This window comes from Orcinus orca, chromosome 3, assembly GCF_937001465.1.
Source record: "Orcinus orca chromosome 3, mOrcOrc1.1, whole genome shotgun sequence".
Lineage (NCBI taxonomy): Eukaryota > Metazoa > Chordata > Mammalia > Artiodactyla > Delphinidae > Orcinus > Orcinus orca.
In genome coordinates this window covers 158,834,419-158,860,511 of record NC_064561.1, presented here as the reverse complement: position 1 = coordinate 158,860,511, position 26,093 = coordinate 158,834,419, and the positions used below count along the sequence as shown (strand labels likewise).

The window sequence follows — 26,093 nt, the reverse complement described above, 5'->3', positions numbered from 1 at the left end:
TTTGCTTATAAATCACTTCTTTCTCAAGATCAAAAACTTAAAATTTTATATCACTCAAAGGCCTTTGAAATCACTAGGGAGGCCACCTTCCTTGGATGAAACCAGGTCCTGTTCATCTTTCTACTCTTATGGCCCCGTGGAGTGCCAGACACATTTGAGATGCTAGCAAGAATAGAATAAAAATGTGTTGAGGTACTGGTACTGACATTTTTAATCCCATTCCTCACATGGAATGTTTTGGTTTTTTTGCGGTACGCGGGCCTCTCACTGTTGTGGCCTCTCCCGTTGCGGAGCACAGGCTCCGGACGCGCAGGCTCAGCGGCCATGGCTCATGGGCCCAGCCGCTCCGCGGCATGTGGGATCTTCCTGGACCGGGGCACGAACCCGTGTCCCCTGCATCGGCAGGCGGACTCTCAACCACTGCGCCACCAGGGAAGGCCACACGGAATGTTTTTGATAAACCAAGTGTGTGTATGATTTAGAAAACTTGCCATTAGATAGTTCCTTTACTACAAATTTGCCCTTTTGCTTTTACTGGAGGTCATAAATGAACTTGGCTTTTGTCCTCTCCTGTCCCAGATCCACAGGGTGTTTTCTCAGGGGGCAGCTTCTCAGGAAGGGACCATGAGCCGAGGGGATTTCCTTCTGTCAGTCAACGGCGCCTCATTGGCTGGCTTAGCCCACGGGGATGTCCTGAGGGTTCTGCACCAGGCACAGCTGTACAGAGATGTCCTCGTGGTCATCAAGAAAGGGAGTGACCGGCCCAGGCCCTCCATCAGGCAGGAGCCTCCCATGGCCAATGGGAAGGGCTTGCTGTCCAGAAAGCCCAGCCCCCTGGAGCCTGGAACAGGTAAGGTACCAGCAGGGGCCTGAGCTATTTGTAATGACTTTGCTGAGAATGGCACTGATTCCATGGAACAAATGAGAAACTCTTCTTGTCCAGATGCGTCCACGAGTGTTGGGGGTGTTCTCAGTCTTCCCTCTGCTCTGTCGTCTTGCTCTCATTCTTCTAGAAAGCTAAAGCCCTTCCCAGTACAGGGAAATACCTTATTTATCAGACCTTGTCATGCTCACTTTTGCCCTTGCACTGTCTCAACTGTTTGGTGGTTTTGTTTTTTTCTTCTTCTTCTTCTTTTTTTTTTTTTTTGGGGGCCACACGGCTTGCGGGATCTTAGTTCCCCGACCAGGGGTTGAACCCAGGCCCTGGCAGTGAAAGCGCTGAGTCTTAACCACAGCCACGCCAGGGAATTCCCTGTTTGGTGTATTTTCGGTGGGATCCTGGAAACGTAACCTGTCAAAGGAAACCACTGGGCACTTAGTCCTAACAGCTTTCAGAGTTTTTAAGACTCAGGAACTCAGATATGGAAGACTATCCCGAAATTGATAATCATTAAGTGTTCCTGTGGCACCTTCAGGGCATCTGGCCTTGAACCAACCTCTACAAAGTTATCAGATTGCAAAAAGCACATTCGGGGCTTCAACTTATTTCTTCATATTTCTATTCCTTACGATCCCCCTGCCCGGGGCTCTAGCAGATCCTACGCAATTATGCCTTAACATGCACTGAAGGCAGCCCACTTGGGGCTTGGTGCAGTAGGCTTGATGTTAGAGGCACCTGGGAAGCTTTTAAAAATCCTGATCCCCAGGAAATCCCCCAGCTCAGTGAAGTCAAACTCTGAGGGGTGTGGGTGGTGGGATGGGGGGACCAGCATCCACGTCTTCTTAAGGTTCCCCATTCAAAGGCAGTGATTCTGGCTTGGCCTCAACCCCAAGTGGACAGTTTAATCTGTCTGTGGTCCTTCCCCTGCCTCCCAAGCAATTAAGTGCCCTTTCCACTCGACTCAGACATCCTTCACTGGTACAGCAAGCAAGTAAGGGAAACAAAAGGCAAGTTTACAATCCCTACTCAGACGCCCAAGATAGACCCCAGCCCAGCCTCTCCACACTAGCACACAGAGTAGGCACAGGCTGGTTGCTATGAAGTAGGCGTCACCAAGGAAACGCTCTCCCCACAGTGGAGCCAGGAGATGGCAATGAAGGCAGCTAGTGTGTGATGCAGCCGGCCAGCCAGAGGCAGGGGTACCCCTCACAGGAGCAGAAGGGGAAGGAAGGACGCTCCATGTCTCGTGTGAGGCCTGGCATTTGGGTGTTGCAGGCTGTCAGTACCAGGCTGTGATGCTCTGCTGCCGTCGGCTGCCAAGGTTGGCAGGAAATCAAATCTGATTCCCCAAGCGCGACTTCAGTCTTCACTGAGATGTGCACCGACTATCTGGGGTTGACAAGAGCAGTTTGGCTTCTGGGGATTTCTGCTTGGGCATAAATGCCTTCTCTGTGCTTGCAGAAAGTGCTTAGGGGGGCAAGGGACAGCAGGAACACAGCTCTAGATTTGGGAGAGCAACCCTAAAGTTGGTCTCAGATGTCGTTATCAGCACTTCAAGGTAGACGGGACTCGAGGGTGCCTGGGGAACACACTTGGGGGCACCGGGCAGGAGGGGCTGCGGTTCCCTGTCATCATCATCCTTACGAACACTGTCGCTGCAGGGAGAAGCACGGGTGCACATGAGGCTCTGTGTGTTGAAGTGCTGAAGACCTCGGCTGGGCTGGGACTGAGTCTGGATGGAGGGAAATCGTCTATGTCTGGAGATGGGCCCCTGTTCATTAAAAGAGTGTACAAAGGTAATGTTCTAGAAACCCCAATCTGCTGCCTAGTACCAGTTCTCTCTCTGTGTTTGTCAGTGCCTTCCATTTGGAAATCAAATTTGTTTTAAAAAATCTGCAATGTGTTTAATGCTCTGTGACATACAGGGTTTACTGTGTGTCAGCCCTGTTGTGAGCATTTTACACGTTTTAACTCATGTCATCCACATGACAGTTCTATAGGATGGGTACTATCATTATCATCCGTCTTACAAGAGAAGAAACTGAGCCACAGGGGAGTTATGCAGGCACCTAAGGTCACACAGATTAAGTGGCAGAATCAGGCTTGAACCCAGGCTCCAGAGACTGTGCCCCCAGCCTCAGTACTGTATCCCCTAACTCCATGCTCCTGTCTTCGTGTTCTTACTTATGATTAGCTGTAATGGATATGAACACAGCAAGCTAAGTAATGCCATCAGAATTGCCAGTCAGGGGTACTTAACATTGGTCAAGGTCATATTCACTTAAAATTGCAAATACTGGATTTCAAGAAAGTAATATGGGAGCAGTAGATATCACTGAAATAGTTGGTAGATATGAGGTCTCTTCATGAACTTAAATAATGCATTTTATGATCTTGGACCATTCTCAAAATTATCTCTTCAGGTCCCTAAGCTGAGCAATTATATTATACTAATGATATATTTATATATATACATACATGCTGATTATCCTATTATATGTAATATTTTATTATACTATAATATTGTTTCATATATTCAATATATATTTATAATATTGTTAGTATTAAAACATATACATATATACTGATATTGTTAATATAATTCAGCTGAGGAGATTTTTGGGAACTGTCCAATATCATAAAATGAATTATTCAAGTGTATAAAGAGATTTCGTATCTGCCAACTAGTCCAGTGATATCTACGGCTCCCGTCTACTTTCTTCCAGTCTAGCACACACTCTAACTGTAAATGGGTGGCAGCCAGAAGCAGGCTGTTTGCTCACGGTCCCTGGGGCAAGCAGAGGACAGGCACAAATCAGGAGCCAGGCCTCTGCTGTGTGTGATATCTAGACTCACGGTACCAGGGTAAAGGGAAAACCCTATACATGTTAACTGGACAGCAGTAGAACACAGAAAGCCAAGTTAAGGCAAGCATGAAACTGTTTGACTATAAGAGCACTCTTAAGAGCTCTAAAACAAAGTGTACAAAGTACATGACGAAATTGCCAACAGACACAATAAACAAGAAAGTCCATTAAAGAATTAAGGCAGGAATATTAGCCATGAAACAAGACAAGAGGGTATTCAAAAGAAACAGGCAGATATGTTAAAACAGACACACACAGAGAAGCCCATTAGCAAAAAGGCAGTCAAATATGTTTTTAAATTAATAAATAGAATTAAAAAGTATACTAAATCCTTACAAAGAGAGAATTTATAAAAATCAAGAAAGAAGAAACCATAAAAACTGCAGCACAAGGGAAAAAAGAGATAAAAATTAATTACAAAAGGGTGATGAGCAATGAGGAGGACATATTGAGGAGTGCCAGAAAAAGAAGGAAAAAAAAAGAACGCGAGAAAGGAACTATTTGGAGAAGTCATGACTATTGAGAAACAATAGGAGTATTCAGGCTGAAAATTCTCATCAAGGGCAAAACAGGATGAATTTTATAGAAACCCAGGCCTTGATGTATCACAATCAAGTTTCAAAATACAAAGAACTTAAAAAGCACACAGAAAACGCACAGCTTGCTCACAAAGGCAGTACGATCAGACTGGCAGCATGAATGCCGGGAAACAGAATAACCTTCAGAGGACTGAGCCTACAACAGCAAGATGGAGGTGTTTAGGACACACAGTGAAAGGTGCCGGAGTCACGGCCACTGTGATCAGTCACAGGACATGCAGCCTCTGCAGGCCAAGAAGCTCACAGCTTAAAAAGGATTTTCTGGCCTGTGAGCCAAACCAACCAGAAACTGAAGCTGGCTAAAGCAGCAGCCCAGGTGGAGACTGGGAGGCCAGGTCCGGAATCCCATGGAATGTGCAGCACTGAAGTGGAGAAGCAGCCCCAGGGGAGATAAGCATCCCCCAGATCTCCTTCCAGCAGAGCAAGGACAGTGTCCTGGGTAACTTCCTGGCCTTTGTCTCTTAGCATCTGGCTAGAAATCCATGAAACTATATAAATGGATAGAGAGGAGGAATTGCTACAGAGAAGCACCTGTTCCACAGAGGAGCATTTCCAGTGCCCTTGTGTGCAGGCCTGCAGATTGACTCTTCGGAAAAGGCATTCAAGGCTTTCTGAATATTATACAGATCCCTCCCCTTCACTCTTTTTGGAGACTGGTAAATCTACGTTCTTTGTAGAGGCTTAGAGCTCTGCCCAAAGATTTCATCATCTTACCTTTATTTCATACTTACAAATTTAAGTACAGGTACAGGTTTTCTGTTTATCTTGGTTTCCTGTGCCTTTTAGCTCAAACACCAAAAGCAGTATAGCAATCTTCAATTTCTTGCATCAATCTAATACAAAAAAATTCTTTGAATAATAAGTGAATTAAATATATTTCCCTAAAGCTATCTGGAAGGTCAGGGATTTTACTGATGAAAAATGCAGTAGACAGTTATTTGTAAACTCTTGTGTGAAGCGGCAGCCATCCGGGTAGAACAGTGTCACTACTACTATCTGGGCTGCTTTTTAAAAAAATTTTTAACACTTTAAAAATGTTTTGTTTTGTTTTTTATTTTTTTTACTATGTTTGGGCTGCTTTTAAGATGTTTTTGTATTCAACATTTTACCAGGAATATCAGTTAATACAATAAGACAAGAAAAAGATAAGAAGTATGAAGATTGGAAATATAGGAATACAATTCATCATCATTGGCAAATTGTATGTTCTTCCTGACTGAAAAAATCTAAGAGAATCAAATGTGAAGCCAATATAAATAGCTCACCAAGATCGCTGAATTCACAATCAACATACAAAAAAAAAAAATCAATAGAATTTCCTATATATCAGCAATAACCATTATTTTAAAACCCTATAGGGAGGATCCTATAACACAATACACATCATGAAAGAATATATATATATATATATATATATATATATATATATATGTAAAATGTTTAACTTCTATATGGCAAAAAATTTCACAAAAACACATCGTGAAAGAATACATATGTAAAATGTTTAACTTCTATATGGCAAAAAATTATACCATAAACAAATAAATTCGAAGTGACTGACTAGAAGATATTTACAATGTATTTAATCAACAAAAGGCTAATTCCAGGATATATAAAGAACTATAATTCAGTAAGAAAAATACATGGGACTTCCCTGGCGGTCCAGTGGTTAGTACTCCACGCTTCCACTGCAGGGGGCACGGGTTCAATCCCTGGTCAGTGAACTAAGATCCCACAAGCCACACAGCATGGCTGAGAAAAAAAGAAAAATACTAAATAAAGAGAAAATCTGGGTAAAGGAAATGAATAGAAAATAGAAAAAGTTAAAACCTAAATGGTCAAGAAATATAGGGAAGGTCACTCCAACTTATATTAGTTATTGGGTGAAAATTATAACTATTAGGAATCATCTTTTTAAAATCAGGCTGGCCATAAATAAGAAATCTCATGATATGATGTGTTGGCAAGATGCAGGGAAAGAAGAACACTCATACTTTCTGGCAGAAGTATAAACAATCGTTCCTCTCTGGGGAAGAATTTAGCAGTGCTTGCTAAAATGGAAGCTATAAAACAGTTTAAATTTCTATCTGTAGCAAAATGATGAGTAAAATGTATCACATCCATAAAAGGGAAAACTATATAGCAATTCAAGAAGCAAGTTAGAGCTATATCCATTAACCGGGACCAGTTCAAAAACAGGGCTGAACGGGGGGAAAAAAGGCTAAACGCAGATTCAGTACTGTATGATACCAATTCTCAGTAACGACCGTAAGGAACCTAAGAGTGTGTCACAGGAAAACTATGCAAGACCTTTTTGGAAAAAAGATAAAAGTGTTCTAAATTTTTCTTAAAACCTCAATAAATGGAGAGAGACATAGCCTGATCAAATTAGTTAGGATTCTCCTTGGCCCCATGTAATAGAAAACCCAAAATTACAATGGTTTAAAGAAAAGTTTATTTCTCTCTCGTGTATAAGAAGTCCAGAAGTTGGCACTACCTTTGGTCTGAACAGTACTGAGTGGTTCATCAAGGACTTTCATCTGCTTCATCTCATTAGATCCCTGTAATAACCTAGTGAGGGAACGAGACAGGCTAACACCATTTTGCAGATGAGAAAACTGAGGTTTCGGGAAACCTGTAACTTGCTTGAAGTCGCATACTTGAGCCCAAGCCAGTCTGACTGCCTGCAGGTATTCAACGTGCTTTCCCCTAACTCACAGCCTCCTGTTTGGGTTGGTTGGACGCCCACGTCCTCAGACCCAGATGAACACTCAGAAAATTCTTTTCGTTTCACATAATCTGCTTGAGGCCTTTAGGTAATACTCCTAGAACGGGAAATATGCTAACGCAGTATAACCGGGCATGTCAGACAACAGTGCTTTGGTACTTCCAAAAATGTGTATCTTGAGAAAGCAATGACGGGGACTAAATCAGTCTCTCTGCTCCCACTGTAGGACTGGTAACGGTGAAGGCTCACCTCTTTTCCGATGACAGCATCTGCCTCTGTCATTAACAACATCAAATGTTTTTGTCCTTGAGTGGGTTGCATTTGAACTCACTTTCTTCCAGCTATATTTTTTTATTTTGTCACTCTTTATAATCAACTATAATTACATGTGTATTGATATCAAATAATATTTAACAGTGATTTTCGGGAATTTAGAACAAAGTAGATTTATCTCCTCAGTGTTTTGAGATCTAGTTAAAGATTTCTGGGGAAATTATTTTCAAACTCGGGAATTCTTCTCTTTTAATGTCCTTTCTTCCGTAAGATGAAAAGATGCCTGCACGGCCAGTGTGCATTTCTTCAGTACGATTGTTTTTTAGATGTGCATGTGCAAGAAAGTAAATAGAAAAGGGCGTAAACTTGTGTTTTTTCCAAAGCTCATAATCTTGCTCTAACGTACCCAGAGCTGTAGTGTAGAAATCTGTTAAATTTTGTGTTAAGTGATAATTTAAGTAATCTCCTCAGTCATTGCTGAGCAGGTAATCACATTCTCAGCATGTGGATATATCAGACTATACGTGTTAATGAGTAGAAGTTGAACTTGTTTTATTGGTCATTTGGATTTTTTTGGTGTGTTCTTTATTGATTTGGAGTTCTTTAGCTTGGCTAGATATTAACTCTAATGTTTCATTTTATTTGTTGACTAAATATAATGAAAATATCTTCCTGTAGTCAGTTGCTTATGTTTCGGGGAAAGAGGGGTTACAGATTTGAATTTTTTATGTAGTCAGATTTCTTTTTTGGGGTATTTGCTTTGTGCGTCTTGTTTAAAGAAAATTTCCCTCTTCGAAGAATATAGGCACATGGTTTAGAGATATTTCTCACTTAAGTTCTTCATTTACCTGGAATTTATTCTGGATATTACGAAAGTACCAAACTATTATTCTGTATTTATTCTCTCAGGTGGTGCAGCTGAGCAAGCTGGAACAATAGAAGCTGGAGATGAAATTCTTGCCATTAACGGGAAATCCCTGGTTGGGCTCATGCACTTCGATGCCTGGAATATTATGAAGTCTGTCCCAGAGGGACCTGTGCAGTTAGTAATTAGAAAGCACAGGAATTCTTCATGCAACAAGCACTGGTAGTGACACTAATTGCGCTTGTTACATTTTTTATTAATCAGAATCTCCTTTTCTCCGTTCCCTTCTTTCTTTAGCAAATCAGAATGACTTCTTTAAACAAACAATGGGTTCCTGAAACAACACAGAAGCACTGGTGTGGCAAGGACGATAAAACAAACAACTCTCCAGTTTTTTACTTACACATGAAGCAGCAGCAATGGAGCTGAACTCAGAAACCTTCTGCCTGGATCACCTAGGCCAGGAGGGTTCATTCTGTTCCAGTGCCTGTCCCCTGACACCTTCTATGTTTCCTGATGGGGACACAAGATGCGGCATGCCCTTCTTCACTTGAAACATTTAGTGAGACCTCCGCATCCTTCTAGCCACCTCTCCCAACACACTCAATCCTGGCAACTAGGGAGGCTAACAAAGTCTGAGGGGCAACACAAGTGTCACAACTAAAAAGGACTATAGTTTTATATAATTTTGTAAGTAAGTAAATGACAGAATGCTTTTAGGCACATTCAGTGGAAGGAGCGGTAGGGTCTGTATGTTATCCTGAAAAGAAAATGAGACTTGAAAAAAGAAAATCAATTATGACCTAATGGTTAGACTGAGCTCAGGAATTATCCAAAAATGAAAAAGCAAAATACAGAAAGTGGTATTTTCAGTGAGTGTAATGTGCAACGTATGGCTGCATAGTTTAACTAACTCGGTGGTTATTGATCACCGTGAAGTGATCATGACCTAAAAGTGTACGTCGTAAGGCAATTTTACGGGAATGCAGTTCTGATAAACTGTACTAAATAGCTGTGAACTTTGCTGCTTAGAATGAGCAGACAGTTCCAGCTCTGCAAGCACCTTGCATCTACTTTGAAACTTGTCTTGAATAAATATTTGAATTCAAGACTGGTCAACAAAAGAGCAGGCAAAAATATCATTGTCACTGAGTTTCCATTTCTATATTTTATAGATCCAACCACTAATTTAAAGTTTCAGAAAGCAATTATCTTTTTAGTGTCCTTGGATTTATAATCCCAATAGAGGAACTTAAAATAATCCTTTTAGGGGACTTTCTTTTCTTTGGCTGATTTTTTTTTTCCCCTTTCTCTTCTCAACAAGCTTAAGAAATGTAACATTTCTAAGCACTGGATCTATTTTCCTGACCTGGGTGTAATGGCATAGCTCTGCAGTGACTGAAGTTTTTGCTCTTTTTGTTTTCCTGTTTTGCAAATTCTTCCTTTTGCCAAAAATGTTTCCCAGCAGAACACTGCTGTGACTCACGCTTGCTTGTGACACTCGTCCCAGCTGCCCTCCTGAAGCACAAGCTTCTTCTTAGTAACTGTTCCCATTCTACGTGCTGTTCCTCGTCACAAAACTGGCTCTTCTCCCTCGTACTGTACCTTCTCTTCTTAAGACCCAAATCCTCATCAGCTTCATTTACCAAAACATAGTAAGAAGGTGGAAAACGAGGGTGAGTCAGTCTTTCAAGGTAAAGGAGCAGAACTGCGTAGTTACAAGCCACATCCTCGGTGGTGCAGGCCAGCTGAGTCCTGGGAATACGGGTGAGGTTGCATACCTGCGTGCATGGTGACGCTAAGGTTTTATGTCGGCGATTTCTTTAATTAACCTATTTCTGAGTGACTAATCCCAGTAAACCTCTGTGGAGCTGGCCCAGAGAGGTTCTCAGACGGGAGTGAAATATCTGGCTGGTGTGAGCCGAGATTTCTCATTTTTAAACAGGTTATACAAAAGAGAATGTAGTTCAGGAGTTAGCTAGAAAGACCTGATTAATTTAGCTTCTACTTTTCACTATTACAGTTCCAAGTAGGATACTATAGGAAGTCAGTGCAAGGTGCATGCTAGATTGTTTTTAAGTCTCTGGGGTCAGCTTTGTGGCTTCTGCTTTCTTGCCTAAATGATGAGAGACTCTTCGAAGTCAACACTGAAAACGATTTTTTGCCTCCACTCTTCCAGCTGTGCCTACATAGAAATGCACAGTCCTGTGTGACAGATAGGAGTTTCTGAAGCAGCGGAATGGTCTCCTTCTAAGAGGTTCTAATCCTCTTATCTGAAGAGTGCAAGGGTAGCCCTCTGGGTCACTGAACTATATTCAAGTCATCAGCCATTTCCAGTGGACCTTGCCAGAGGGGTTCCCTTGGAATCTGACAATTGGAATTTAAGGGAGGAAGCAAAAGCTAAACTTTGACCCTAAGATAGAAAGCTATTTATTTGTCGTCAGTGTTCAAGGCATGACTAGTATTTCTAATTACTCTAATAAACTCCCAAACTTCCTGACATGAACACTCATGGTATTGTCCTACTAAAACTTGCATTGTTTTGGTTTTTTAACTGGTCCTTCATCCACAATAAGCTATGATGGTAACTGTGTCATAACATGTAAATCGTAGTTGCAACGATGTACCGTGATGGTTGAAGTAGGCCGGGTTTCATTGCGAGCGTCCCATACGCAGCTCATTTAATTTTAGGGTTGACTTTTAGTTGGCACCACACCTGTTGTATGATATTATACATTATCCTTTATTTATGTAAGATAAAATGCCTTATATATTATTAAAGAGTAAGTGCAATAATATGAAATAGCCTGTACATTTTTAAAATGTTGTCGCCAAGTTATGTAAATCCACGTCTCTATAAACAACCTTTTTTAAGTAATTTTAAAAAAATAAACACTGTTTACTACTTGTTTTTTTGTTTGTTCACTTCTGCATCTATAGAATAACCTTTTAAACCATCAAGCTAAGAAATGGTGATTACCTAAATGGGTGAGACGGGCAAAGGCAAAAGAAGGCAAGTCAACCACACTTCTTCCATGGCCATACCCAGGATCTGACGCAATCCAAACCCATTCCACCTCTGAGATCTTGAAATCAGACATCTCATGCCTTTACAACCTCCCGACCTTCCGGAGCTTACTCCCCTTCCCCCTGGTTCTGCTTCAGTTTCAACAGGCCCTCCAATCCCTAGGCAACTGGTACTTTTCTCTGCTTCAGAATCCCCACCCGTGTTTCCTTCCCTTCTCTGTCTATTTAGACTGGACCCCACGGTAGAGGACAGCAATCGCCCTCCAGCCCAGAGGCACACAGCTCCCTCGCCCCGTCTAATCCAGGATCCTTCCAACCAGCCAGCCTCTTGATGCCCACATGCCTATTCCTAAAGAAAAATCTCACAACTACACATAGTGATTTGCTATAAATTCATGGCTTCCGACCTCAGCTGGACTCTGGATGCTACTTGGCAATTGTTTCCTTGCCAGTTTTTTCTCTCATTCTTCACAATGAATACATTCTTCATTTTTCCTAAAATCCCTACCCATTCACCACTCCCTCCCCCACAAATAGTTGGATAATCTGGGATCTTATTTCACAGAGTGAAATAAAAAGCATCTGCTTTATTTTAGGCTGTTTTGGTTTTCAGATGCAGACGCCAAACTAGAGTAGCCCAAGGGAAGAAGGCAAGACGGCATCTCACAGAAATCCCAGAATAGAACTCAGCATATGACCAGGCCTCAGCGACGGGAGGAACTCGGGGGCTCATGGGTTGTCACTCAGTGCCCTCCACTGCTGTTTGTGGGTCTGTTTCTGCAGACCTGCTTCTCCTCCCTCCACTAGCTGGCAGCCTTATCCCCAATTCCTCACACCTTTTCTTTACTTAGAAACCGATGAATGCTATTTTGCTATAATTTTAGCCCCACTCTGTATCACAGGATTTCTCTAGACATACAGGCTGCTGCCTGCCTGATTTTCCATATATCCTCCAAAAATTAAGATTCTGATTGGCTCAGTCCACTGCTACACTTGCGCAGAACTCTTTCCTGGGGGAGAGTTTTAATACACTATAGAAATAGCCACAGGGACTTGGACTTCCCTGGTGGCACAGTGGCTAAGAACCCACCTGCCAATGCAGGGGACACAGGTTCGAGCCCTAGTCCGGAAGATCCCACATGCCGCGGAGCAACTAAGTCCGTGCGCCACAACTACTGAGCATGTGCTCTAGAGCCCGTGAGCCACAACTACTGAGCCCATGTGCCGCAACTACGGAAGCCCATGCGCCTAGAGCCCGTGCTCCGCAACAAGAGAAGCCACCGCAATGAGAAGCCTGCGCACCACAACGAAGAGTAGCCCCCGCTTGCCACGACTAGAGAAAGCCCGCGTGCAGCAACAAAGACCCAACGCAGCCAAAAATAAATAAATAAATTTAAAAAAAAAAAAGAAAAAAGAAATAGCCACAAACCCATTCTATGAATGTTGAAGGCTACATACCATGTACAATAAATGAAACCTGAGACCAAACTGAAGGAGAACAATGAAATGGGATACAATTCTCTCTGAATGTGAGAAAGCAAAGATGGTATGAGAGTTTTGAAGAATATCAGAATGTCACCAAAACCCTTAACTTGAAGAAAGGGAATTACAGAAGGTGAGCCCCAGAAAAAGCAGGAAGCACCCAGAATCAGAGCCATTTCCACTCCTCAGAATGGTAGGGAAGGTGAAGTTTAAGGGGAGGCTCATTTTGATTTTCCCAGGCACCTGGCCGGCCTCAGCAGGTCAGAGGAGTAACAGGGAAGGAATGGTCTGATCTGAGGGGAGTCCCTACCACGTACATTCCTGAAACGAAAGGGCTCAACTGATCCGTTCAGATATCAGCAGCCTCTGCTCACCCAACCCCGTAAAAGCCACACCAAGCACCGATCACAGCCTTCTTCTCGATCCCCCCAGCGCAGCTGAGTAGATCTGCATAAAGATTAAAATCAACTGGTATCCAACTTTCCTCTCTCATTCTAAGGGAGGAGCTGAATGATGCTTAAACACAGAGCTCTGAAGTATCCATTACTGACCAAATGGCAGGCTTCAGTAGAACCCCACCTTCCCCATGAAACAGGCTCAGCAAGGGCCCTTCTCGTGAATACCAAGCTGGGAAAGGTGGGGGGAGGGTGTTGAAACATAGTATGCAAAAGGCAGAAAAAAAAAATAATTTGGACAACTACCTTAGGAATCAAAAGAAAATTATAAACACAAACTGCTTCATATTCTCAGTGCACTCAAAGAGAACGTGGCTTCTAAGAAGCACAAGATCAAAGAAGAGATAAGAAAATCAAATGAGATTAATATGGATCTGGTAGAACGAAAAAGAAACTGAGGAGACCACCTTACGAAACCAAAGCCATATAAGCATCGAGTCAAATCACATTGCAGAATACAAGTCAGTGCCATTGAAGATGAACTTGATGAACTTGAAAAATGCTTAGAAAACAATGAAAATGGACAAAACAAATTTATAAATAAAATCCTAATTAAATGTTAGCCAATGAATCCAGTAGTACAACAAAGAAAATACCAAGTCTAAGTGATGTTAACTCCAGGAATGCATGAATGATTTGGAATTAAGAAATCTATAAATGTAAATGCAGAATGTAATTCATTACATCAGTAGGACACACACACACAAATCCTGTGAAAGACATACTTTTTTAAAAGCCTGCTTCAAACTCTTAATGGAAAAACTCCAGAATCATTCCCATTAGATTCAGGAATACAAACAAAAATGATGTTCACTGCTGTTATTGTTGGAAACAATATTCTAGAGGTACAAGCCAATACAATTAGACAAAAAATTTTTAAGAGGTATAAGTAGAAGAAACAAATGTATCATATAGTGTGCACAGATATATCTGGGTACTTGTAAGCACAAACACATCAATTTAAAAACTGTTAAAATATTAGAATTCAGTAAAGTTGGCTATCAGAAATCATCCACCAAAACAAGAGCTTTCTTACTCATAAATAATAACCACTTAAAACATATTATAAGAGGAAACACAATAGTAACTAAAAATACGTTTAACTTTGGCAAGGACTGGCAAGACCTAAAAGAAGGCTTCCCTGGTGGCACAGTGGTTGAGAGTCCGCCTGCCGATGCAGGGGATACGGGTTCATGCCCCGGTCCGGGAAGATCCCACATGCCGCGGAGCGGCTGGTCCCGTGAGCCATGGCCGCTGAGCCTGCGCGTCCGGAGCCTGTGCTCCGCTCCGCGATGGGAGAGGCCACAGCAGTGAGAGGCCTGTGTACCACAAAAAAAAAAAAAGAATCTGCCTGCCAATGCAGGGGACATGGGTTTGAGCCCTGGTCTGGGAAGATCCCACATTGCCGCGGAGCAACTAAGCCCGTGTGCCACAACTAGTGAGCCCGCACGCCTAGAGCCCACGAGGCACAACTACTGAAGCCCGTGTGCCTAGAGCCCATGCTCTGCAACGAGAAGTCACCGCAATGAGAAGCCCGTGCACCGCAACGAAGAGTAGCCCCCGCTCGCCGCAACCAGAGAAAGCCCGCGCGCAGCAACAAAGACCCAACACAGCCAGAAAATTAGTTAATTATTTTTAAAAAGATCTAAATGAATTACAAAATTCTATTAAGGGACATAAAACCAATAACTCGAACAAATGGGGAGGTTTAGCTTATTCTGGGATAGGATGACAACACTAAAAATCTCAACTCTCCTCAAGCTAGTTTATAAATGTAATAAAATTTCAACAATGATCTCAAAATAATTTTTTAACCTGAAAAAAATTATTCTGAAGTCCATTTGGTAGGATAAACATGTAAAAATAACCAGATTTTGAAAAAGCATAATAAGTGGGGGACTAGCCCTATTACAACATCATCAAAAAAACTACTATAATTAAAAGTGTCTCCTCTTCCATCGACAGCCAAACCACTGGAATAAAGATGACAGATAGATTCTGAATTCAAAGAAAATTCAAAGGGGCATTCTAAGTCAGTTACAGAAAACAGATTATACAATAGCTGATTTTGGAAAAACTGGCTAAATATTTTAGGGGAGGTAAAAAAAAGCTGGCTTCCTTGCAACAAAATCCTTCACAACAAAATAAAATTCCAGAGTCATCATACATAAATTTAAAAGCAAGAAAGGAAAATAAAAACCCATCAAAAGAGCTAAATATACTGTTTTAATCATAAAGTGAATATGAGGCTAAATGCAGAAGCTATAAAGCAAAAGACTCATAATTTAATGAGACTACATACAAACTAAAAACCACTGGGGGCTCTCCCAGCAGATTCAGGCAAGATAACACAACAGTGACACAGTTTGTTTTTTTGGCCGCACCGCACAGCTTGCAGGAATCTCAGTTCCCAGACCAGGGACTGAACCCGGGCCGCGGCAGTGAAAGCCCAGAATCCTAACCACTAGGCCACCAGGGAATTCCCCAACATAGTTTTTTAATTTCCTCATATCCCACCCACTTCCCCTTCCCCACCACTAACACCGCACACATACAACCCAGACCAACTAGTATAGAAAAACCATGGTAAACATCTACCACGAAACTAGGTGTGAAAGTACCCTCACAAACCCCAGAAGGTACAAACGAGCAGGAGTAAACTACTAACAAGCAACAAGACCAATTTGGTATCGGAATCTGTACAAGGAGGGTAGAGGGAAGCAACAGGGCATCTGATACCCCTAAGACACACACCCACCCTGACACCCTCACCCTTGGCCTCATAATCAACAGGGAAGCTCAGAGGACCGACTGGATAACAGCCCCTGAAACCTGAATCGTTTTTTCACTTTCAAAAGTGATCAGCCAATGGCCCCACACTGAGGAGAAACTACTGGGAACAAAATCGAAACTGAGCAAGAGAAGAACAACAGAGATCAAAAAAAAAGAAGGTCCAGATAAAGGTGGCTGAGAGTGGCAGAACCAGATCTCAGAAAGCAAGCTGCCGTACTTCTTCACACTCAAAAACAGAGGAAGGGGTTCTAGAGAATAAACACAGTTAGAAAAGCTACCCTGACCTGCATCTCCCTTCTAAAACAGGAGAAGTAATTTCATGTAAACATGGGCAACAGAAGACAATCCAGGTCAAATCCCATACAAAGTTATCATAAGAAAAAGAGCATGAGGAGAAAATATAATCCCTAGAGACAACAAAAGCACACCAGAAAGACATACCTAGGGAACCAATGAAAAATATAATACCTCAAAATGAGTTAGGGGCTTCCCTGGTGGCGCAGTGGTTGGGAGTCCACCTGCCAATGCAGGGGACACGGGTTTGTGCCCCAGTCCGGGAAGATCCCACATGCTGCGGAGCGGCTAGGCCCGTGAGCCATGGCCGCTGAGCCTGCGCGTCCAGAGCCTGTGCTCCGCAACGGGAGAGGCCACAACAGTGAGAGGCCCACGTACCACAAAAAAAAATGAGTTAAAATACATCAGGAAAATGACACAAAATATGAATGATTATCAATAGAAATTAGAAAAATTTAGAAATTGATTATTAAAACTCAGGAAAAAATTAATTTCAGAAAAAACTAAACTAGGAAGATCATTCACAGTAAATAAACAGGATGTCTTGAGAGGAAGAGAAGAGAAAACAGGTAAAACATTTAAAGATCAATAATAAAGAAAAGAAGCCAAGCAAAAGTGACCCAAAACAGCATACATGATAGCAATCCCCAAAGAAGAAAGCCTAAACAAGGGAACAGAACAATTATTAAAACTTTCATTTTCCTGAAATTGAGAATAAAAAAAGACTTGATGCTACATATTGAAAGAACACACCAGGTACTTGGGAATACGGATCCAGAACAACCAACACCAAAACATACTGCAGTAACATCACTGGCGAAAAATCGGAGGAAAAAAATCCCGTGGGCTCCAGGCAAAAAAGAATAAAGCATTCATGAGGGAAAGAAAATCATGTTATCAGTAGACATTGACAGTGACGTTTTAAACCAAAAAGAACATACTTAAGATACTAAAAAAAAAAAAAAATGTGACCCAACCATTTTATCCAAACAGACTTTCATACAAAAGGCTACAGATAAACTGTTATCAGCATACGAAAACTCAGGGTATACTAGTCTCACAAGCCCTTCCAGAAGAATCTACTAACAAATGAGCAAGACAAGCAGAATGACTGGATAGATGACGTAAGGGCTGGTGGTGAGCATTAAGCATGTATTTACTTGAATAGTTAAGACTAAAGCAAGAGTTAAAAGGGAGAGATTATAGTATATAATGATGATGTTCTTACAAAGCAGATGCAGCACAACTACAAAAAGCAGAGGCACGGAACTGTACACTTGAGTATGGCTGAAATGGTAAATTTTATGTTACGTATATTTTACCACAATAAAAAAGGAAGAAATAAAGTACCCTGTAAGTTTACACCAATACTTCTGATTCGAATTTAGAACAACAAGGGTTTTCTATCTTCTGTCTTAAAGCTATAGCTCTACTTTTCCGTATCAAGAATCCTACTTCTCATCAAGGAAAATGATGATGATAAAAGAATGTTAATTTCCACAAGTTCAGGATACTTAAAGAAAATTAATCAGTCACCTTTGGAGAATGCTTTGGAACCAAGTCTATTTTGAAAACTGGTAAATAAAATGTAGAAATTCTCCTACGTTTCCTCTATGAACTGTACTAAACGGTATTGTAGGTAAGGTGAAGTTTCTCTTCATAGAAATACTTTAGCTAATAAACAAAGGAGAAATGATAACAGTTAAAATATCACCACATGCAACCTCAATAAATCACAGGATCTAAGAACTGAACAGCAAGAATGCTATCACAAACCATCACAAAAAGAGAGACACCATGTGCTTCCTGATGAAAGAACACACCACCACCGATGAAACAGGTGCCTACACAAACCAACTCGAATCTGACGGAGCCTCAGCTCTAACGCCCAATTCTCAGGAAGTAGAGGTCAATAAAACACATTAAACTACACTATGTGGATACAATCAGCAAAATCCAAACAACAGGACAAGGGATCCAATTTTATCAACAAATATTCCTCAAGGAAAAAAATAAAGAGAGATGAGGGAAAGAACTTATAGATTGAGAGCAACTAAAACAGACATATAAAACGAAAATGAAACAGAACAAAATTATTAAAGATGGATACTGGGTTGGGATAGAGACTTAGGGAGGTTGTAATTAGGAGGAAGCCTTGAACGGCTTCTGGACAGCTGGCAAGGTTCTATCTCCTGGCCTGGGTGACGGCTGCAAGCATGTTCGCCTTAAGATAATCCACTAGCCTATACATTTGTTTATGAGATTTTCCATTTGTATTTTAATCATAAAAATTACATGAAACCTTTATATACACATATAATTATACGTATTTTTCATGATTTTTATATGTTATATTTAATCATACCTCCCCAAATTTTTATGAAATATATCCCCAAACCTGAATACCATGATCTCTTTAGTATGATAATTAAGGTCTCCACAGATTCCATACTTAAGCACTTCTGCACCTTACACTTTTCTGAATTGTTAAAAAAAAAAAAAGGAAAAAAATTACTTACCATATATACCAACTCCAAAGACTGAGAAAAACAATTGCATCACTGTCAGACACAGGGTTAATATCCACAATATATGTATGGAAAGTCCTGGTGAATCAATACATAAAAAGATCAATACCCTAAATTAGAAAATGGATAAAGAACATGATCAGGTAACTCACAGAAAAAAAATACAAATTACCAATAAAGATAGTAAATGATAATCAACCCTTCAATAAGTAAAACAATTTTTTTTTTAACATCTTTATTGGGGTATAATTACTTTACAATGGTGTGTTAGTTTCTGCTTTATAACAAAGTGAATCAGTTATACATATACATATGTTCCCATATCTCTTCCCTCTTGCGTCTAGTAAAACAATTTGACCATACTCCTCACTATTACCTTGGCAAAGACCAGGATTGATGACACCCTCTACGGTATTAGCTAAGGTGTGGGGAAACCAGCATTCACATTATTTGAAGTGGAACTTAACATGAATCTTAGAAAATTCGGCTTTATCTTTTACATTTTCAAGGCATAGTCTTTGAGCAAACTTACTTCTATTAATTCCTCCTATGGAAATCAAATATAAAAATATGTACAAAAATATACGTTACAATATGTTTGTAATAATGAACATGAGAAGAACCCAAATGTCCATTAATAGGAGAAATTATACAATGAAGCCAAAAATGATTAAAGAGAATGATGTGTGCTTATTCTGAAAGTTCTCTACAATGTAAGGGCAAAAAGTAAATTGCACACCAGTATATAATGATGCTAGTGGGAATCACAGTTATACCACCGCTCTATCAGGAGTAATTGCCTACATAATTCTAATACTGGGCTGAGGAAGTGTGGATATCAATCTAACTTTACCATCCATGCCTCTTTGAAGAGTAAGTAGCCTGCAAGGTGACAAGCCTTAACATCACTTCCTTACTTGGTGCTATTAAAGAACATACGACATTCATGCAGAACTTACAAGAGTCAGGGCTATCATTCTGGGACCCAGTGGACTGCAATGAATTAGAAATTACCTCAGGTTGTCAGTCATCTTGATCTGGATGAAAGTGAAATGGAACAATGTTATCTGACAATATAAATATCTCCATTTAAGATGGAGAGGCCATTGAGTTGGAATTAAACTTCATAAATACCTCACATAGACTTGTGACTAGTGGTTTCCATGTTCCTGGGGCAAGAGTAGCCATGCATGGCAGTCATGGACTCCTGTCATCATCAGGCTGGATGTCATCACTCATTGGTCCTATATTGCCACTGAACCACACACCAGCCCCTCTCACTTTCCTTCAGGTGGTGGCCAAATTCAAGGCTTTGTCATACTTTAAAAAAGTATTGTATCCATCTGTTTGCAAACGAGGGGAAGAACTGAGTAACGTAATGCATCAGAGGCCACAAGGCAATCTTGCTTCAGCAGGCCAGGGATTTCTTGGCCAAGTGACATCTGATGATGCTTGTTTCTCCTGAGAATATATAGAACTAGTCAACTTTTTCACCCCCAAAAGATAATTTATGTAAGTTATACCAAGATATCAGAATAAAGCAGGGATATCCTTTTATCATTGTATTTTGCACCACCATGAGAATTTTTTGCATGCCCGCTATCGTGGTTTTTGTCTCTGTTAAGGAAAAGAAGCCCCCTCCTAGTCCCCAAATAAGAAAGGAAAAATTATGGTTGAATGCCATTACTGTTTTCAATCACTTCAGGATTAAAAGCTCAAACACTTACCAGATAATGTGAGGCTGGGCAACCCCTCCAATCCAAGCCTGTTCTTCATTAAATGAAGTTAGTAATTGCAGTTTGGGGAGGTCAAAACAAGATATAAAATACTTTACTAGGCACAGAGCATGCATTCAGTAAGTTTCCTTCCTTTCTCCCTTCTGTTACAGCATTGTTCCAGACCAGGTTATTCTAAGGAACACTCAGCAATTAAACATATGAAGAAACCGATTTATTATTCACAGTAAATTTTATTATATCAAAACTCACTGCCTGATTCTTGGATCTGAAGGCTTTTAACAAAAGTGGCATAAGCCTGTGGACATACTGCTCCTTCCACACAGAATAATGTCCCTGGAGTCACACCATTCCTGCTTGCAGAGAACTGTAAAACAGGGGCCTTCTACAGGAAGAAGGAGTTCTAGATAACACCCTCCCCTCTGGATGGGACCACTTGTCCTCTCCTCTGGAGACACGACCGTGTACTGAAGTTGAGGTCACACACAGGTAGAGCTGACGGGCGCTCTGCTCTGAAACAAACGCTGCAAGTTTGGGTGAGGCCCTTTCCCCCTTGCTTGAGAATACAGATGAGCTTATAAAGCCAAGAATACCTTAGAAACAACCGTTACCTCATTTCTAAAATCTCTGCTGGAGGAAAACAGTAAATCTTCACCTAAAAGGAAATTTCAGGACATGGTATAAGTTTCAAGTATCCATTTTGTGGGAAGAAACTACAAATTAATACTTTCTATACTTAATTACCACCAGTAGTTATCATTTTTGGAGGTAAAGGAGGTTATTTTAATGGAGAGAAAAATCCGTCTTTTTTCATGAGTTAAAACAGGAATTGGCAAACCAACGCCCATGGCCAGCTGCCTATTTTTGTAAATGAAGTTTTACTGGAATACAGCCTCACCCATTTATTTGTATTGTCCATGGCAACTTTCATTCAGTAGAGTTGAGTAGCTGCAACACCGTACATGGCTCACAAAGCCTAAAACATTTTCTTAAAATATTTTCTATCTGGCCCAATAAGAAAAAGTTTGCCAACCCCTGCGTAGAAATATTGCCATACTAAACTAAGGCTAAGTAAAACTTCATCAGAAAGAAAACTAAAACCACAATAATTAGAATACAAAAATACAAATGACATGCTTGGTCTGATTCAGGCACTTTCAAGATCATAGTTTATTTATTACTTCAGATAAAAAGATAGTATACATATTAGGGAATCCCTTAAAATTCAACTCTAGAGTTATACACCATCTAGTACTTTTGAATTGAATGTTAACCAAAAAAGTCTCTAAACACCTGAAAGCCCCACTAGTAACATGAACTACGGTAATAAAAAATTTGACATTTAATTTGTTCAATATATAGTATTTACATTATGAAACCAATGGTAATACGATAAACAATGATAAAGAAATAGTAAAAATAAACTCTAAAAAGCAAAGGTTTATATTCTTACAATGTGCTAATTATCATAATTGTATATAAAAATTAAAACACAGCAGAGCTTTCTGCTACAAAACTCTTAATCATCTGAGTTGTAGTCGTTACTTGCTAACGATTTACATGCAACATCTGCTAGTGCTGACATTTGATTTTTTTCCCCCAAGAAAGTGTGAGTAGATATTTATTTAAGAGCAGACATTAATTTACTTGTGGACAGAAAAAGATAAAACTGTACTCAAGATTAGTACTGGTCACAAGCCTCTTCTCTACAGAAATGATAAAAATAATAAGACTGAAAATAATTCCAGAAAGGAGATGCACAGGCAAAGAGTACCATGAATGGCACAGCTCAAAAAATCTTGGGACCAATTAGACACACATGTTTTCTCTCTCCTTCAATGACGAGAGGTCTATTTTGCCATCAAATTACAATGCCTGTAGCAAGTAAGGGGCACCAGGTGTACAACTAATTAAACCCTGCAAAATACTAAGATGGGCAGTGGTGGCCAGAAGAAGGAACAACTTCTATGTAATTCAAACTATATACAGCATAACTGGAATGCAGCTCATCCCAAACTGGCTATGTGAAACAATTGGACCTTTATGATTTAATAGTTAAAATTATGACAAGTGTAATAATACAATAGATTTACATGGAAAGCAAGATCCAAGGGGCACTTTATATTATTTACTGTGTATTTCAATTTAAAAATAATTTTGCTAAGTATACATCTCAACTGAGGTCTATGTATAAAATGTCCTAATAGATACAGATATTTACCTTTGGTGAGTTAAAGGCCTTTTTGTGACTTCTGTCTGAATTGCAGGCAGAATGCGAGATGTACGTGCACATGTGGGAGAAACTCAACCTGAGGTAATCCAAAAGATGTGCGTGTGAGGAACCTGGAGGTACTCTGACAGTCAAAGCACACCAGAACCCAAACGGGCAACAGTGAGGATGGCAACGAGCAATGGAATGCCAGTATGGCGGTGAAACTTTTTCCACAACAGAAAGAGGAAGGCCTCTCGTACCAGCAGAATCCTGCATACATACACAAAAGAAAAAGCCACCATTTCTTAAAACAAAAGCCAATTATAGTGTGGGAAGTACAAACTGCAGAAAACCAGGAGTCCCTGGAAGAAAAACGACTGGTTCCCGCGAGAGAAAGGAGGACGCTTGGTTCTGCGCAGGGTCACTTGGTGAAGGCGGCCACCACTGCCCACAGCACCTCGTTGGTGCTGGCCTTCAGACACTCCACCTCAGGGTCTAAGTCCAGGAGCTGCCGCACCCGCTTGGTGGCTAAATCGTACTGCTCGTCCACGAGGGGCGCGAACGCGTTCTCCAGGACATCCGAGGCGTGGGCCAGGTAGATGAGGGCCAGCAGGCGCTTGTCCATGCGGTGAGGGTCGTTCACCCATTTGTCGAGAACGGCTTCCTGCACCTTCTTGATGAGGCGCTGCTTAATGTTGTTGTTGGTGAGGGGATGTGTCGTCATGTCAAAAAGAAGGAAGTTCTGTTTCTCGGTTGTCAATACGCCCTTTTCTACCAGGTTTTTAGCTAATCGTTCCCTCACGTTTCTTAACTGATAATGCAATTTTAACGGATTCCACGTCTCACCTAAAAGAAAGATTCCCGAAGTTAGAAATGATAGGTATTACCTGCTAATCTTATTAAATTTTGTACTGTTAAAATGAACAGTAACATTTGACTTTTTTTCCTCCAGAGAAACAGAAGAAAATCCAACTATGTTTTCTTGCCAACTAAACCATGAACCCCTTGATGGTCAGGCCTTTGGTTTCTAAGCACCTGGCACATGATTTTCAGGCACATCGGTTACTCAAGCTGAAAGCAGTCTCCAAACCAGTTCCCCTAATGCGGAATAAGCCAAATACCAATATTAAATTATGTTTGGCTTCTCTCTAGCTACTGTCAAAAAGCAGCCACTAGCAAAATATAAGATCTCTTTTCTGTTAAACACCCATCTGCAACAAAAAGAGAAAAGAATTAAAAAGTTTCCTGATTAATAAGTTATTCCTGAACCGCTACATATACCTGACCTATAAAACTGGGAAAGCCTGTTTAGGCAATGCTATTCTTTGCTGACAAATAATATAAACCTAATTATAGAAGGCAAAACATTTTCATCATTTTAATCTTGTCATCTATGCGTATTTCCCTTTGAGACAGAAATACTTAAAATAAAACCAAGGGACTTCCCTGGTGGTCCAGTGGTTTAAGACTTCACCTTCCAATGCAGGAGGTACAGGTTGGATCCCTGGTCGGGGAGCTAAGATCCCACATGCCTCACAGCCAAACAACAACAACAACAAAAAACACACAATAAAAACCCAGAAGCAATACTGTAACAAATTCAATAAAGACTTTAAAAATGGTCACATCAAAAAAATCTTAAAAAAAAAAAAACCCAAATATTTTTCACTAAAACAGTTTTTTTCTTTATAGAAGACTAGAAGGAAATACATCAAAATATTAATCTTGATTATTTGGGGGATTATATTATATGTGACAAATTTTCTTTTTTGTACTTTTTGTATTTTCCAAATAATCTCCAATGAACATGTAACTATTTGGGTAATTTGAAAAAAATACTATAGTAACTTTCTAAATTGGGTCATGTTAGAGATCAACCACCAGCACTTTTATTATATGCAAAAGCTGAAATTTTATAATATTGAAGAAAAACAATTGTACTGTCTACTACAGCAGCCATTAACTATATAGGGCTATTAAATTTAAATTAATAAAAAAAAAACTCAGGGAATTCCCTGGCAGTCCAGTGGTTAGGACTCCATGCTTCCACTGCAGGGGGCCCAGGTTCGATCCCTGGTCAGGGAGCTAAGATCCTACAAGCCCTGCAGCACAGCCAAATAAATAAATAAGCAGGAAAAACAACTCAGTTCCTCAGTTGCCCTAACCACGTTCCAAGTGCTCAATAGCCAAGTGGGGCTAGAGGTTACTGAGCGGACATCACAGAAATAAAGCATTTCCATTGTTGCAGAAAGCTCTAGTGGAAAGTGCTGACTTAAAATACATTAGTATTCAAAATTATTGTGCCATATGACTTAACACTGAAGAATACGGGGCTATGATGGAGTAATCAGTCTTGGACTTGCCTTCTGGAGTTAAACAATTAGAAATCTGCATAAAATGTATGAAACAACTGTTCAGATGCTAGTCAAAAGGCAGCCCAGAGCTGTGACCTTTGAGAGAAACCTCACTGAGCCCTACTACTGCCCAAGCTTACTACCCAAAGGCACACGCCAGGCAGCAGAGCAGAAGAGAAGACCTCAAGTAGAGCACAGGACTCACACTGTGTAAAAAGGCAGAGATCAGAGCTGGGGGAGGCTAAGGCAGCTGGAATATGCAAGGCAGAGTACTGGAGAAGAGGGGACTATGCAGAATAAGAGCTCTAGAAATCTGCGTGGTGTTCGCTTGAGTCTGGCCAAAAACAAAGCCACATGTGTTATGGTGTCAAACTCCACAAAACAAGGTTAAAAAAAAAAAAATCAAGGAAGTTGTAATGTGAATAATTCCAAGAGTTCACAGAGGGCTAGGGAAAATTTGAATTGCAATTAGCCTGAGTGGAAAGGTCTCACTGAACACCCAGGACATTCAGAAAGGATTCCAGAAGGATCACATCTTAATAATAGGGCTAAAGTAGCCCTTGAGTAAAGGCTACTCCAGACCTGACCTAACAAAGCTTACAAACAAAACTGATCCACAAGTAACTTAAGTACCTAGCAAAACAAATTTCAACAGTCTTTAAAGACAAACAAAATTCAGCACACAACAACGTAGCACTCACAATGTCCAGCATCCAATAAAAATTACTAGACTTGTGAAGAAGCAGGAGAATGTGACCCAAAACTAAGGGGAAAAAAAATCAACAAAAACAGTCAAACAGGGACTTCGCTGGTGTCTTCCCAGTGGTTAAGACCCTGCAATTCCACTGCAGGGGGCGCAGGTTCGATACCTGGGTAGGGAACTAGGATCCCGCATGCCACACAACCAAAAAAAAAAAAAGTCAACCAGGGCTCCCCTGGTGGCGCAGTGGTTGAGAGTCCACCTGCCGATGCAGGGGACACGGGTTCGTGCCCTGGTCCG

At 40.7% G+C, this 26,093-nt stretch overlaps 2 protein-coding genes and 1 long non-coding RNA gene across 13 annotated transcripts in view; 1 reads left to right on the top strand and 2 right to left on the bottom strand.

The window, feature by feature from the left end:
• The window catches only part of PDZD2 (PDZ domain containing 2), a 373,328-nt gene extending 362,207 nt beyond the window's left edge, over nt 1-11,121 (top strand). For 7 of the 8 annotated variants that reach the window (XM_004266046.4, XM_033421312.2, XM_033421313.2 and 4 more), the window contains 3 exons: nt 580-850; nt 2,542-2,676; nt 8,257-11,121. In XM_004266046.4, coding sequence (XP_004266094.1) covers nt 580-850; nt 2,542-2,676; nt 8,257-8,438 — 588 coding nt within the window. In that variant the 3' untranslated portion in view covers nt 8,439-11,121. The remainder of the gene's footprint in view (nt 1-579; nt 851-2,541; nt 2,677-8,256) is intronic. The other variant, XM_033421315.2, reaches the window with a different exon arrangement.
• Nucleotides 1,127-19,006, bottom strand: LOC117199995 (uncharacterized). 2 transcript variants are annotated; one of them, XR_007476454.1, is made up of 3 exons: nt 18,783-19,006; nt 17,868-17,937; nt 1,127-5,179 (listed from the first exon to the last, which is right to left on the bottom strand). It is a non-coding gene; the product is annotated as an uncharacterized LOC117199995 (long non-coding RNA). The 2 variants fall into 2 exon arrangements; XR_007476455.1 differs by lacking the exons at nt 17,868-17,937; nt 18,783-19,006 and adding an exon at nt 8,196-8,309.
• A 2,662-nt stretch (nt 19,007-21,668) lies between these two features.
• Nucleotides 21,669-26,093, bottom strand: part of GOLPH3 (golgi phosphoprotein 3) — a 53,290-nt gene continuing 48,865 nt past the window's right edge. For all 3 annotated transcript variants that reach the window (XM_049708020.1, XM_004266031.4, XM_049708019.1), the window contains one exon: nt 21,669-23,585. In XM_049708020.1, coding sequence (XP_049563977.1) covers nt 23,161-23,463 — 303 coding nt within the window. In that variant the 5' untranslated portion in view covers nt 23,464-23,585 and the 3' untranslated portion in view covers nt 21,669-23,160. The remainder of the gene's footprint in view (nt 23,586-26,093) is intronic.